A 15,366-nucleotide genomic window follows, 5' to 3' on the forward strand; every position below is an offset into this window, starting at 1 on the left:
CACCTCAGCTGAGCGGAGAGGTTGAGAAGGAGTGACCTTCATGGTGTTAGCATTGGGCCGTTAATCCAGTGACCCAGGTCATGTTCTGGGGACCTGGGTTTGAATCCTGCTACAGCAGAAAGTGGAGTTTGAATTCAATGGAAACAAAGATTGAAATTAGGAGTGTATCGATGAGCAATTGTTGGGGAAAAGCCAGGGTTCTGATGTGATCATTTTTAGTGTTGTTTTTGGTTAACAGTGTGGTTAGCAACTGAGAGAACTATGTACAGTATTGTCAGAGAAGTTGTGTTTGATTGAATGGTGTTGCAGACTTGATGGGCTGAATGGCCTAATATCTGCTCCCATGTTCTATGGGTTTTATGGACCCACAATGCCCTTAGGGAAGGAATTTCAGGAAGAATGTTTCTGAGATCTTGCTGTGCACAAGCTGACTGGAGACTTTGGGGTGTCCAGAGGTGATATAGAAATACATTTTTAGTTGCTCTTTCTTCTACCAATGGGGACATGATCTGCTCCAGAATCGTTCCACCGTCAGGGAGGACGGGGGATTAGTATGTTTCCTGCAGATTCAGAGTAAACAACAAGTTGTGCACACCACCCCCCCCCCCCCCACAATGTGTGTACCACCCCCCTCCACAATGTGTGTACCACCCCCCTCCACAATGCGTGCACCACCCCCCCTCCACAATGTGTGTACCACCCCCCCTCCACAATGTGTGTACCACCCCCCCTCCACAATGCGTGCACCACCCCCCCTCCACAATGCGTGCACCACCCCCCCTCCACAATGTGTGTACCACCCCCCTCCACAATGTGTGTACCACCCCCCTCCACAATGTGTGTACCACCCCCCCTCCACAATGCGTGCACCACCCCCCCTCCACAATGTGTGTACCACCCCCCCTCCACAATGTGTGTACCACCCCCCCCTCCACAATGTGTGTACCACCCCCCTCCACAATGTGTGTACCACCCCCTCCACAATGTGTGCACCACCCCCCCCCTCCACAATGTGTGTACCACCCCCCTCCACAATGTGTGTACCACCCCCCTCCACAATGTGTGTACCAGCTCCTCTCCCCACTGGGTATACCTGACACCACCCCCCCCCCCCACATTGTGTATACCTGACCCTCCTCCACCGTGTATACCTGACCCCCCCAAAAACCGTGTATACGTGACTCTCCCACACTATGTATTCCTGACCCCCCAACACCATATATACCTGACCCCCCCCACACCATGTGTACCTGACCCTTCCCCACGATGTGGACCTGAACCCCCCACCCCTCCCATTGTGTATACCTGAACCCCTCCACCGTGTGGACCTTACCCTCCCCCACATTGTGGACCTGACCCTCCCCCATCATGTGTACCTGACCCTCCCCACTGTGTGGACCTGACCCTCCCCACCGTGTGTACCTGACCCTCCCCACCGTGTGGACCTGACCCTCCCCACCGTGTGGACCTGACCCTCCCCACCGTGTATACCTCCCCCTCCCCCTCCGTGTGTACCTGACCCTCCCCCACCGTGTGTACCTGACCCCCCACATCTTGTGTACCTGAACCCCCCCACTGTGTATACCTGACCCCCCCACTGTGTATACTTGACCCTCCCCCATCGTGTATACCTGACCCCCCCACTGTGTATACCTGACCCCCCCCCCACCGTTTATACCTGACCCTCCCCCATCGTGTATACCTGACCCCCCCACTGTGTATACCTGACCCCCCCACCGTTTATCCCTGACCCTCCCCCACCGTGTGTACCTGACCCCCCCCACCGTTTATCCCTGACCCTCCCCCACCATGTATACCTGATGCCCCCCACTGTTTATACCTGACCCGCCCCACCATGTATACCTGACCTCCCCCCCCACCGCATTGCGTACCTGACCCCTCCCCCACCGTGTGGACCTGACCCTCCTCCGCCGTGTGTACCTGACCCTCTCCCGCCTCATATACCTGACCCCCCCCAACTGTGTATGCCTGACCCCCTCCCCACCTCACCGTGTGGATCTGACCCTCCCCCACCGTGTATACCAGACCCTCCCCACCGTGTATATCTGACCCTCCCCCCAATGTATACCTGACCATCTCCACCGTGTATACATGAACCCCCCACCGTGTATACCTGAACCCCCCACCGTGTATACCTAACCCACCCCAGCGTGTGTACTCGAACTGCCCAACATGTATCTAACCCTCCCCTTGTGTACCTCATCCCACTGTGTATTCCAGAAACCTCCCCCCCCACTGTGTACCTGCCTTCCCCAACACCGTGTCCCTGTATCCAAATTCCTCATATACCTGCCCCCTCACCCCATGTCCCTGCCCCCTCACCCCATGTCCCTGCCCCCTCACCCCATGTCCCTGCCCCCTCACCCTGTGTCCCTGCCCCCTCACCCCATGTCCCTGCCCCCTCACCCTGTGTCCCTGCCCCCTCACCCTGTGTCCCTGCCCCCTCACCCCATGTCCCTGCCCCCTCACCCTGTGTCCCTGCCCCCTCACCCCATGTCCCTGCCCCCTCAACCCCATGTCCTTGCCCCCTCACCCCATGTCCCTGCCCCCTCACCCTGTGTCCCTGCCTTCTCACCCGTGCACCGTCCCCCTCACTCCGTTTCCCTGCCCCCTCACCCTACGTACCGTCCCCCTCACCCCATGTCCCTGCCCCCTCACCCCATGTCCCTGCCCCCTCAACCCCATGTCCTTGCCCCCTCACCCCATGTCCCTGCCCCCTCACCCCATGTCCCTGCCCCCTCAACCCCGTGTCCCTGCCCTCTCATCCTTTGTACCGTCCCCCTCAACCCCATGTTTGCCCCCTCACCCCGTGTCCGTGCACCCTCACCCCGTGTCCCTGACCCCTCACCCCGTTCACCGTCCCCCTCACCCCGTGTCCCTGCCCTCTCACCCCGTGTCCCTGCCCCCCCACCCCATGTCCCTGCCCCCTCACCCCGTGTCCCTGCCCTCTCATCCCGTGTCCCTGCCCATCACCCCGTGCACCGACCCCCTCACCCCATGTTCCTACCTTCTCACCCCGTGTCCCTGCCCCCTCATCCCGTGTCTCTGCCCCTCACCCCATGTACAGTCCCCTCACCCTGTGTATTGCCCCCTCAACTCGTGCACCGTCCCAGTTGCCCGTGTCCCTACCCCCTCACCCCGTGTCCCTACCCCCTCACCCCGTGTCCCTGTCCCCTCACCCCGTGCACCGACCCCCTCACCCCATGTTCCTACCTTCTCACCCCGAGTCCGCCCCCTCATCCTGTGTACCTGCCCCCTCAGCCCGTGCACCGACCCCCTCACTCCGTGTCCCTGCCCCCCTCACCCCACGTCCCTGCCCCTCACCCCATGTACCATCCCCCTCACCCCCCTGTGTCCCTGCCCCCTCATTGTGTCCCTGTCCCCTCACCCTGTGTCCCTACCCCCCTCACCCCGTGTCCCTGTCCCCTCACCCTGTGTCCCTACCCCCCTCACCCTGTGTACCTGCCCCTCCCCCGCCCCCCCCCCCCCCGCCTCACTGCTCTGAGCCCATGGACACAGGCTCCTGCTGGGTCAGCTTCCTGTAGCTCTGTTTTGGATACAGCTGGTGTGTAAGACACAGTCACTCACTTCTCGTGACCACTCCCTTCTTCAGGCGGCACGGGATGAGGGGGCAGGGACGCAGCAAACTCTGCTGTGTCCACCTCAGATTCCGAGGTATCTTTGGAGGAGAAATTCCTCGGGGAATTAAGGGCTACAGGGAGAATGCGGGTAAGTGGAGTTGAAGTGCCCAGCAGCTATGATCGAATGGCGGAGTGGACTCGATGGGCCAAATGGCCTTACCTCCACTCCTATGTCTTATGGTCTTATCGAAGAGCCGATGGGTTCTGGAACTGTCGGAAAGGCTGTCGAGGTGCCCGGCGTGTTTTGCTCCCACACCGTTTGTGAGTTTACAGCTTTCATATGGTCTACATGCTTGTTCAGGACCACTGCACCCACCTGAACTTTATACATCACTAGACATAAGCCCATGTTGACCTTATCTCTTACCCACGCTGGCCCATTCCCAAGTTTCCTACACCAAACTTCATCCACTAAACTGTCTCTCTTGCTCAGAGGGGTCTTGTGTCTGGCATTGACATTTCTGATGCAGTTTCACCCTTGCACTCTTACCCGGCCCGGAAAGATCAGATTTAACCTGGGGTGGGGTCTTCTCCCCATGAAACAACACTGCTGGAACTTTCCCTGGAATTGCAGGAGGGGTGTTCCTACAATCAAACAGAAACTGGGACAGGTTGGTATCTAGTGAAGTTGAAGGCTGTTTCTTTAAGTCTTCCTTGAAGCAGACCCTCTTCACTGGGCACTGCCCCACCAATGCAGCTATGTCTCCATCCAATCCTGGCCACCAGACATACCTTCTTTGCCAACATCTTCATTGGGGAACCCCTGGATGACCCTGGTGGAGTTCAGCCAGTATCTGGCAGTGACCTTTGCTCAGGACAATCACTCTTGCTCCCCAGAAGAATATGCTGCCCTCTACAGTGATCTGATCTCTCTGGGTCCAAAAAGGTTTCAATTGCGGTTGTGATGGCCCTTTGGTTTCCCCCATTGCCCACCGACTGTTTTAGTTTTGCCAGGACTGGATCTTTCTGCACCCATAGTCTAGTGGTGTTACCACTGGTGATGGATCTGCCGGTGGGAGGCAGCTGAATGCATCCACATTTGCTATTTGGCCCCCAGAACGGTGATCCAATTTGTAATTACACGCACTTAGTATTAGAGCCTACTGCTGAATATAGTCTGAAGCTATGGGCATCACTGCCTTCTTCTCATTAAATAGAACTTGTAGGGGTTTGTGGTCTGTTATTATTTTACAAATTTACATCTATAAAGGTATTGCTGAACTTTCTGACTCCAAATATGACCTCCCAAGCTTCCTTCTCTATCTGGGAATATTTGCGCTCTGCATTAGCCAAAGTCCAAGACGTATACCTACTGGACGTTCCTCGCCATAGGGCCACCATGAGCTAATACCACCCTGATGCCATGTGGGAAGGCATCACAGGTCAATAGCATATCTCATTTGGAATCAGAGTGTGCCAACACCTGAGACGGTATGAGCATCTTCACTGGCCCTGAAAACTATGGGTTGGCTTCGTGATCACTTTCAAGGCTGACCCTTTTTAAGGAGTTGATGGGGAGGCCAGACTGTGTATGAACTTTCTGTAATAATTCACCAGCTCAGGGAAAGGCCTAAGCTCCAGTACAGGGCATCAGAGTGGAGCACCTTTGATCACCCTCAGTTTATCTACCAATGGGTGGAAGTTGGTCTTGTCAACTTTGTGGGGTTGTGAATCTGTGGAATTCCCTGCCCAGTGAAGCAGTTGAAAATTCCTCATTGAATGTTTTTAAGACAAAGATAGATGAATTTTTGAACCGTAGAGGAATTAAGATTTCTGGTGAGAGGGTGGGTAAGGAGCTGAGGCTGTGAAAGGATCAGCCCTGATCTTATTAAATGGCAGAGCAGGCTCGAAGGGCCAGACGGCCTACTCCTGCTCCTGGTTCTTATGTGGCCCAAGTAGGTCACTCAGAGTGCCTGGAACATACGTTTCCCTTCTAAGGCATACATCCACCTGGGAGAAATGTCTAAGGACTAGGTTCAGTTCTCTAGTGCTCCTTATTGACCTTCCCAGTTATTAGCATGCCATCCAGATAATTGGTAACCTGGGGTAGACATTGCAAAATGCTCTCCATCGTCTGCTGGAAAATGGCACAGGCTGACCACATCCCATATGGCAATCTTGAACTTGGCACAAACCCCTTATGGGTATTAGTTATAACATACTCCTAGGAATCCGTATCTAACCACAATTGCAGGTACACTTGGCTCATGTCCAGCTTTGTGAAGGACAGCTCTCTCCCCCCCCCTCCCCCCCCCCCCACTTCGGCGCTTGCTTTGTGTACAAATCCTCGATGTGAGGGATTGGGTATTCATCCAGCTGTGAGAAGTGGTTTACCATTTGCTTAAAATCCCCATAACAGTGAACTGACCCCTCAGGGCTTCACAATCAGCACGACTGGTGCTACCCATTAGGGACATTGAAGCGACTGCTGCACATGCACATGGCCAGCAGGGAGTTGAGGGGTGCGTAGGATGAGGTTATTTTAGTTTAGATTAGGAATAATCCTCAGCACAACATGGTGGGCCGAAGGGCCTGTTCTGTGCTGTACTTTTCTATGTTCTATGGTCTAAACTCGATTGGTTTAATGGTTCCTTTACTTTCTGATTTCAGCCTCCTGATTGCTGCTTCTACCTTTGTCTGTAAGGCTAATGGGTGAAAGTGAGGACTGCAGATACTGGAGATCAGAGTCTAGATTAGAGTGATGCTGGAAAAGCACAGCAGGTCAGGCAGCGTCCGAGGAGCAGGAAAACCAATGTTTCGGGCAGGAGACCTTCATCAGGAAAGACACTGGACAGGCCTTCCAGAATCACGGAACTGCTTCCGAGTGAACCTGCAAGGTTTCCCTGGCTCCTTTGGTAGTTCCTGGACCTTCACAGAACATAGAAAAGTACAGCACAGAACAGGCCCTTTGGCCCACGATGTTGAGCCAAGATTTAATCTGAATGTAAAATATAGTAACAACCTGCGCCCCCCCTCAACTGCTGTCTATGTTCATATCCAGCAGTTGCTTAAATGTCCCCAATGACTCTGCTTACACCACCACCGCTGGCAACACATTCCATGCATTCACAACTCTCTGGGTAAAGAACCTACCTCTGATGTCTCCTTTATACCTTCCTCCTAATAACTTAAAATTATGACCCCTCGTGCCAGTCAATCCTGCCCTGGGGATATGTCCCTGGCTATTAACTCTATCTCTTCCTCTCATTACCTTGTACACCTCAATCAGGTCTCCTCTCTTCCTCCTTCTCTCCAGAGAGAAAAGTCCAAGCTTATTCAACCTCTCTTCATAAGACAAGCCCTCCAGTCCAGGCAGCATCCTGGTAAACCTTCTTTGCACCCTCTCTAAAGCCTCCGTATCTTTCCTGTAATCAGGTGACCAGAACTGTACACAATATTCCAAGTGCGGTCTCCCCAGGGACTTGTAGAGCTGCAGCAAAACGTTGCAGCTCTTAAACTCGATCCCCCTGTTAATGAAAGCCAAAACACCATATGCTTTCTTAACAATCCTATCCACTTGGGTGGCAACTTTGAGGGATTTATGTACTTGCACACCCAGATCCCTCCACACTGCCAAGAATCCTGTCTTTAATCTTATATTCAGCATTCGAGTTCGACCTTCCAAAATGCACCATTTCACATTTATCCAGGTTGAACTCCATCTGCCATTTCTCAGCCCAGCTCTGTATCCTGTCTATGTCACGCTGCAGCCTGCAGTAGCCCTCTATACTATCGATGACCCCTCCAGCCTTTGTGTCATCTGCAAATTTACTAACCCACCCCTCAACCTCCTCATCCAAGTCATTTATAAAAACTACAAAGAGCAGAGGCCCAAGTACAGAGCCCTGTGGGACACCACTTAACACTGACCTCCAGGCAGAATACTTTCCATCTACAACCACTCTCTGCCTTAAATACTTCCAGGTATTTAATTAGGACTTCACTCAGGCAGCCATTTTCTCATTGAAAGCTGCTGAGCAAGTCGAGGTGAATCTTTCTCAACCAATTCCATCCCATCAGACTTGGGCCTGAACCTTTTACTACAATCACTGGGAACTGAACCGGCTGCTTCTCATAACAGACCGGAACTGAAGTTATTCCCTTAACCTGTAGCAGTTCCCCAGTACAGGTTCTCAGTCGAGCTGAAGTCTGACACAAACTTAATGGTTGGAGTCCAGAGTGAATCAAGATTAGTTCCACAATCACCGATACAGCTGCCCCAGTATCAACCTCCATCAGAACTGGGTGACCATTTAACCAGGCCTTTATTTTGATTGGCTGTGATTTGAATGTTGCTAAGCGATGTAACTGTTCCAAACCAGCTGTAGGTGGGATTTCCAGGGTGTGCACTCTCCTGGACACTGGCCTAACAGTTCTCTTACTCAATTCAGGCCGAGTGGGATTATTTTGCTGTCTTGAGTCCGCACGTTAACAGGAGCTAACAATGGCTTGCCTGACAGATCCTATAGAACATTTTAATATTTTGGCTGAGATTTGGCTGTGTTTTGGAGTGTTGCTCTGGGCTGTCCCAGAGTCCTGGCTTGGCTAGTGGTGAGAAGGGCTCTGCCTGTGAGATCCTTTATGCAGACCCGGACTCTCGGCCGCACCGCACGCTGCCCTCAAAGCGGCTGTGGGGGGGATGAGACTGTCACACACCTCCTTCTGGAATGTGCCTACACAGACGAAGTCTGGAGAGGAATGCAATAGTGTTTGTCGAGGTTCGTCCTGAGCAGCTCCGTGACGCGGGACTCCGTGCTCTACGGCCTGTTCCCCGGGACTCACACCGAGACGAACATTAACTGTGCCTGGAGGATCATCAACTCGGTGAAGGACGCTCTCTGGGCGGTCCGAAACCTGTTGATCTTCCAGCTGAAGGAGTTGACCCCGACTGAGTGTTGCAGACTGGCACATTCCAAGGTCCAGGACTATGTGTTGAGGGACACGCTGAAGCTTGGGGCAGCTGCCACCAAGGCGCGGTGGGGAAAGACCACCGTGTAAGATCAGCCTGCCTAAAGAAGAACAGGGGGCCACACAGTCATTTGGGCTCTGCTAGCGCCTCAGCTAAATATATGGACATATGATTGATAAACGTACAGACCTGTATATAAAAATGATAAATTCTGATCTCTGTATGTAAATGTTTATGTATGTATGGCATGACCAACTGTACAGACTATCAAATTATTTTATGAATAAAGTATATTTTTGAAATATAAAAAAATGTCCCAGAGTCCCTCTGTTCAGGCTGTGCAATTGCGTTCATTCAGGTGGTGTTCCCCAAGCTCAGTCAGACTGGCCATTGGATCCACTGCTATCAGAATACCCTGTAACTCAGATTCTCCACTTGCTGCATTTTCCATCAGACATAGGAGCAGAAATTAGGCCATTCGGCCCATTGAGGCTGCTCTGCCATTCGATCATAGCTCATAAATTTCTTGATCCCCTTGACAATCAAGAATCTATCTAACCATCTTAAATAAACTCAATGACTTGGCCTCCATAGCCTTCTGTAGCAATGAGTTCTATCGATTCCCCACCCTCCGGCTGAAGACATTTCCCCTAATCTCCGTTCTGAAGAGTCTTCCCTTTACTCTTCAGGTCCTAGTCTCTCCTACCAGCGGAAACATCTTCCCAATGTCCACTCTGTCCAGGCCATTCCGTATTCTGTAAGTTTCAATTAGATCCACTCTTATCCTCTTAAACCAGAGGGGTTCAAATGCCGGAGGAAAGATCACAGAAGTGCTTCACAGGAGGCTCCCAAGCACTGAGGATGTCACCTAGACAGGGGACGAAACGTCTGCAACACAAATTCCCAGCTCGGCGAACAGAACCACAACAACGAGCACCCGAGCTACAAATCTTCGCACAAACATGGGCTACTAATATCCTGGGTGGGAAATTTGCTGGTGCTATTCGGGAGGGTTTAAACCAGCTCAGCAGGGGGATGGGAACCTGAGGTGTAGTTGCAGTTCACAGGAAGATGAGAGTAGGGAGTACAGGGACAGGATTTCACGGTCACAGGAACGTGTTGGCAGACAGCAAATTGGTTTGAAGTGTGTTTACTTCAATGCCAGAAGTATCCAGAATAAAGTAGGTGAGCTTGCAGCATGGATAGGTACCTGGGACTTCGATGTTGTGGCCATTTCGGAGACATGGATAGAGCAAGGTGAGGAATGAATGTTGCGGGTTCCAGGGTTTAGATCTTTCATTAAAAACAGGCAAGGCGGTATGAGAGGGGGAGGTATGGCTGTGTTAGTCAAGGATAGTATAACGGTGGCTGAGAGAACTTTTGTTGAGGACTCGTCTACTGAGGTAGTGAGGTTAGAAACAGGAGAGGAGAGGTCACACTGCTTGGAGTTTTTTTATAGGCCTTCGCAGAGTTCCAGGGAGGTGGAAGAGAGGATTAGCAAAATTATTCTGAGTAGGTGTGAAAGGAACAGGGTGGTCATTATGGGGGACTTTAACTTCCCCAACATTGACTGGAAATGCAGTAACTCTAGTACGTCGGTTGGATCAGTTTGTGTCCAATGTGTACAGGAGGGTTTCCTGACACAGTATGTCGAAGGGCCGACAAGAGGAGAGGCCACACTGGGTCTGGTGCTTGGTAGCGAACCAGGCCAGGTGTTTGATTTAGTTGTAGGTGAGCACTTTGGAGAGAGTGACCATAATTCAGTTACGTTTAGTTTAGTGATGGAAAGGGATAGTTACATGTCACAGGTCAAGAATTATCAATGGGGACAAGGGCAATTATAATGCGATTAGGCAAGAATTAGGATGCATGGAATGGGGTAGCAAAATACAGGGGATGGGGACAATGAAATGTGGAGCTGGTTTAAGGAACAGATATTGTGTGTCCTTGATAGGTATGTCCCTGTCAGGCAGGGAGGAAGTGATAAGGTCAGGGAACCGTGGTTTACTACAGAAATTACATCTCTTGTTAAGCGGAAGGAGGCTTATATGACATTGAGACAAGATGGTTCAGATGAGGCGATAGAGAATTACAGATCAGCTCAGAAGGATTTAAGGAGAGAGTTAAGAAGAGCAAAGAGAGGACACGAGCAGTCTTTAGCAAATAGAATAAAGGAGAACCCTAAAGCTTTCTATAGATATGTGAGGAATAAAAGGATGACTAGGGTAGGAATAGGGCCAGTCAAAGACAGAAATGGGAAGTTGTGTATGGACCTTGTGGAGAACGGAGAGGTGCTAAATGAATATTTCTCATCGGTGTTCACTCAAGAAAAGGAGAATATTGTAGAGGAGAAGAATAATGTACTGGCTATTAAGACTTGAAAGGATTGAGGTTAGTAAGGAGGAGGTGTTATCAATTCTACAAGGTGTGAAAGTAGATGAGTCACCTGGGCAAGATGGGATTTATCCGAGTGTTCTCTGGGAAGCTAGGGAGCAGATGGCAGAGCCTTTGGCCTGGATCTTTGAGTTGTCATTGTCTACAGGTTTAGTACCTGAGGACTGGAGGATTGCAAATGGTGTGCTCTTTCAAGAAGGGCAGTAGAGATGACCCAGGTCATTATAGACCAGTGAGCCTAACTTCTGTGGTAGGAAAGGTTTTAGAAAGGATTATAAGAGGTAAGATTTATAATTATCTAGCAAGCAACAATTTGATTTCAGATAGTCAACATGGTTTCGTCAAGGGCAGGTCATGTCTCACAAACCTCATTGAGTTTTTTGAGAAGGTGACCAAGCATGTAGATGAGAGTAGGGCAGTTAACATGGTGTACATGGACCTCAGTAAAGCCTTTGATAAGGTTCCACATGGTAAGCTGTTGGAGAAAATGCACAGGCATGGGATTGAGGGTGATTTAGCAGTTTGGATCAGAAACTGGCTTTCTGAAAGAAGGCAGCGAGTGGTGGTTTGTGGAAAATATTCAGCCTGGAGTCCGGTTACTAGTGGTGTGCCTCAAGGATCTGTTTTGGGGCCACTGCTGTTTGTCATTTTTATAAATGACTTAGACGCAGGCATAGGTGGATGGATTAGTAAATTTACAGATGACACTAAAGTCAGTGGAGTAGTGGACAGTTTGGAAGAATGTTACAGGTTGCAGGGGGACTTGGATAAACTGCAGAATTGGGCTGAGAGGTGGCAAATGGAGTTCAATGCAGCTAAATATGAGGTGATGCACTTTGGGAAGAATAACAGGAAGGCAGAGTACTGGGTCAGTGGAAAGATTCTCTGTAGTGTGGATGTGCAGAGGGATCTTGGAGTCTATGTACATAGATCTCTGAAAGTTGTCACCCAGGTGGATAGTGCTGTTAAGAAGGTATACAGTGTGTTAGGTCTCATTGGGAGAGGGATTGAGTTCCAGAGCAGTATTGTAACGCGGCAACTATACAAAATGTTAGTGCGGCCACACTTGGAATATTGTGTACAGTTCTGGTCACCATATTTCGGGAAGGATGTGGAAGCATTGGAAAAGTGCAGAGGAGATTTACCAGGGTGTTGCCTGGTCTGGAGGGAAGGTCTTATGAGGAAAGGCTGAGGGACTAGGGTCTGTTCTCATTGGAGAGAAGGCGGCTAAGGGGGGATTTGATAGAGACATACAAAATGATCAGAGAATTAGGTAGGGTGGACAGTGAGAGTCTTTCCGGGGATGATGACGTCAGCTTGTACAAGGAGACATAGCTGCAAGTTGAGAGGTGATAGATTTAAGGCAGATGTCAAAGGCAGGTTCTTTACTCAGAGAGTGGTAAGGACGTGGAATGTCCTACCTCCCAATGTAGTTAACTCAGCCACATTAGGGAGATTTAAACAATCCTTGGATAAGCACATGGATGATGATGGGATAGTGTAGGGGGATGGGCTTGGATTAGCTCACAGGTCGGCACAATATCGAGGGCCGAAGGGCCTGTTCTGCGCTGTATTGTTCTATGTTCTATCCTTCTAAAGTGTCCTCAAACATTCCTGATATGTTAAACCTTTAGATTAGATTAGATTACTTACAGTGTGGAAATAGGCCCTTCGGCCCAACAAGTCCACACCAACCTACTGAAGCACAACCTACCCATACATTTACCCCTTCACCTAACACTACAGGCAATTTAGCATGGCCAATTCACCTAACCTGCACATTTTTGGACTGTGGGAGGAAACCGGAGCACCCGGAGGAAACCCACGCAGACCCGGGGAGAATGTGCAAACTCCACACTGACAGTCGCCTGAGGCAGGAATCGAACCCGGGTCCCGGCACTGGGGGGCAGCAGTGCTAACCACTGTGCCACCGTGCTGGGACCATTCTTATGAACGTCCTCTGGACCCGCTCCAAGGGCAGTACATCTTCCTGAGATATGGGGCCCAAAACTGTGCACAATACTCCAAACATCTGACCAGAGCCTTATAAAGCCTCCGAAGTACATCCCTGCCTATATGTTCTAGTCCTCTTGAAATAAATACCAACACTGTGTTTGCCTTCCTAACTACCCAGTCAACCTCCAAGTTAACCTTAACAGAAGGACTCCCCAGACACTTTGCACTTCAGATTTCTGAATTTTCTCCCCATTTAGAAATGATAAAGCCAGCTGTAGTTCCTGCTTCAAGTCCAGTTGGACTTTTGCTAGTAGGTGCTTTTGTGAAGTTACATCACTAATTCCACAGACCAAACGATTGCTCAGTATCTCATTCAGGGTTAAACCAAAGTCACACACCTCTGTCAATCATCCTAACATCATCAAAAACCCCAACTCTCGAGTAAAACCGATAGTGTCTCTGAATTAGAGGAGATTTCAGATCATAACATTCCTCAACTAAATCTGGCAACTCTTAGGAGTTTTAGTATCTGGTGCTTCAGGGAAAGTTCAGCTCCTAATGACTGAAAAAGCTGTCAGCAGAAATACTGTTTGCTTTCGATCTGCTCCAGTGTCATTTGCTTAGACAAAATAATGCATTCTTTCCACACTCTGGGCCCAGTATTCAATAGCAGGACCAAACGAGTCCAGCTTCCCAAATAATGACATGATGCTGGAAATGCTTACCCCAACTCAATGACAATGGCTGTAATTTCCTCAGGAGTGTGCTTTTCTCTCACTGCCAATGAAATAACTCCACAGAGGCCAGTATCCTGACACAAAGTCCCCCTTTATTTACACGTGGAGAATCCCTGACACTGATCCAGCTCCCTCAGGGCCAGCTCTCAGAGTGAACTGAACCTCTGACCTTCCTGTTTATATCTGTCAGCCAGGGCTCCCTGATTGAGGCTGTTAACCTGGTCCAATCAGGAAGCTCACATTCTATGAGATTCAATTGGCTGACCTCGTTACAATCTGTGCACCACATATACACTCCACCCCTCACTACATACATACACCGCCCCCCTCCATGTACACACTCCACGCCGCACCACCCCCCCGCCCGAGGTAAAAACTCCGCTCCCACGGCATACACACCCCAGTGTACACACTCCACCCCCACCATGAAGACACACCCCTCCCCCGTGTATATTCTCCACTGTCCCCGTGTATACACCTCACCCTCCCCTGTGTACAGACAGGTGTCAGTATGGTGGCTGTGACTGAGGCGAGCTGGATAGATACAGCATTAATATAAAGGCAGTGATGTGTTGTGTGAAGGAAGGAGCCGCTGATGAGGACATTGGGAGGTGGTCTTCTTATTTACTCACCAACTGATCATCTAATCCCCACTTCATCAAGTTCCATCAAAGAGTAAATCCCGTTTAGTCATTTCATCTGTTCCCGATATCCCTCCCCCTCTCAATACCCACCCATTCATCACATGGACCCCTCTATAAATCCCTTCCCCATGTGTCCCCTTCTCCACGGTCCCCTTCCCTCCTCCCCCTCCCTCCCGTCCCACAGTATTTAGGCAGCGGCTTGAGGTTGTGGGTCAGTGTTCTGTTCCAGACGAGCACAGCACCGATGACATTCCGGATCTCCCCGGACTCTTGGGGTCCCTGGAATGGCTTTCCCAGTGTGGGGGTTCACACACCAGCACTCCCCTCGCTGTCCATTCAGGGATGTCTTACACTGCAGAGGAAAAACAACATACAAAGTGAATGAGTCAGAGGGAGACACATCCCCCCAAACTCCCCCCCCCACACTCACACAGCATACCCCCTCCCAATACCCCCAACATCACCCACATCACCTCCTCTGTCTCCCCCCCCACACCAACTCCCCTTCCCCCACTCCCTCCCCCACCCCCACAGCTCCAACATCACCCACATCACCCCCTCCCCTCCTCTCCCCTCCCACACCTACTCCCCTTCCCCCACCCCCTCCCCAAACCCCCCACCCACTCCCACCCCCCATACCCCCAACATCACCCACATCACATCCTCTGTCTCCCCCCCACACCTACTCCCCTTCCCCCACTCCCACCCCCTCCCAATACCCCCAACATCACCCACATCACCTCCTCTGTCTCTCCCCCACACCAACTCCCCTTCCCCCACCCCCTCCCCAAACCCCCCACCCACTCCCACCCCCCATACCCCCAACATCACCCACATCACCTCCTCCCCCTCCCCCCCCACACCTACTCCCCTTCCCCCACTCCCTCCCCCACCCCCACAGCTCCGACGCCACCCACGTCACCCCCTCCCCTCCTCTCCCACACCTACTCCCCTTCCCCCACTCCCTCCCCCACCCCCACAGCTCCAACATCACCCACATCACCCCCTCCCCTCCTCTCCCCTCCCACACCTACTCCCCTTCCCCCACTCCCTCCCCCACCCCC

The 15,366-nt window shown here is 51.3% G+C and overlaps 1 protein-coding gene across 1 annotated transcript in view; it reads right to left on the reverse strand.

The window, feature by feature from the left end:
• Nucleotides 1-13,730: 13,730 nt before the first annotated feature.
• Nucleotides 13,731-15,366, reverse strand: part of igfbp2a (insulin-like growth factor binding protein 2a) — a 239,665-nt gene continuing 238,029 nt past the window's right edge. Inside the window, exon 4 of the mRNA XM_072580051.1 lies at nucleotides 13,731-14,654. Coding sequence (XP_072436152.1) covers nucleotides 14,490-14,654 — 165 coding nt within the window. The 3' untranslated portion in view covers nucleotides 13,731-14,489. The remainder of the gene's footprint in view (nucleotides 14,655-15,366) is intronic.

Source organism: Chiloscyllium punctatum, chromosome 10 (assembly GCF_047496795.1).
Source record: "Chiloscyllium punctatum isolate Juve2018m chromosome 10, sChiPun1.3, whole genome shotgun sequence".
NCBI classification, from domain to species: Eukaryota; Metazoa; Chordata; class Chondrichthyes; order Orectolobiformes; family Hemiscylliidae; genus Chiloscyllium; species Chiloscyllium punctatum.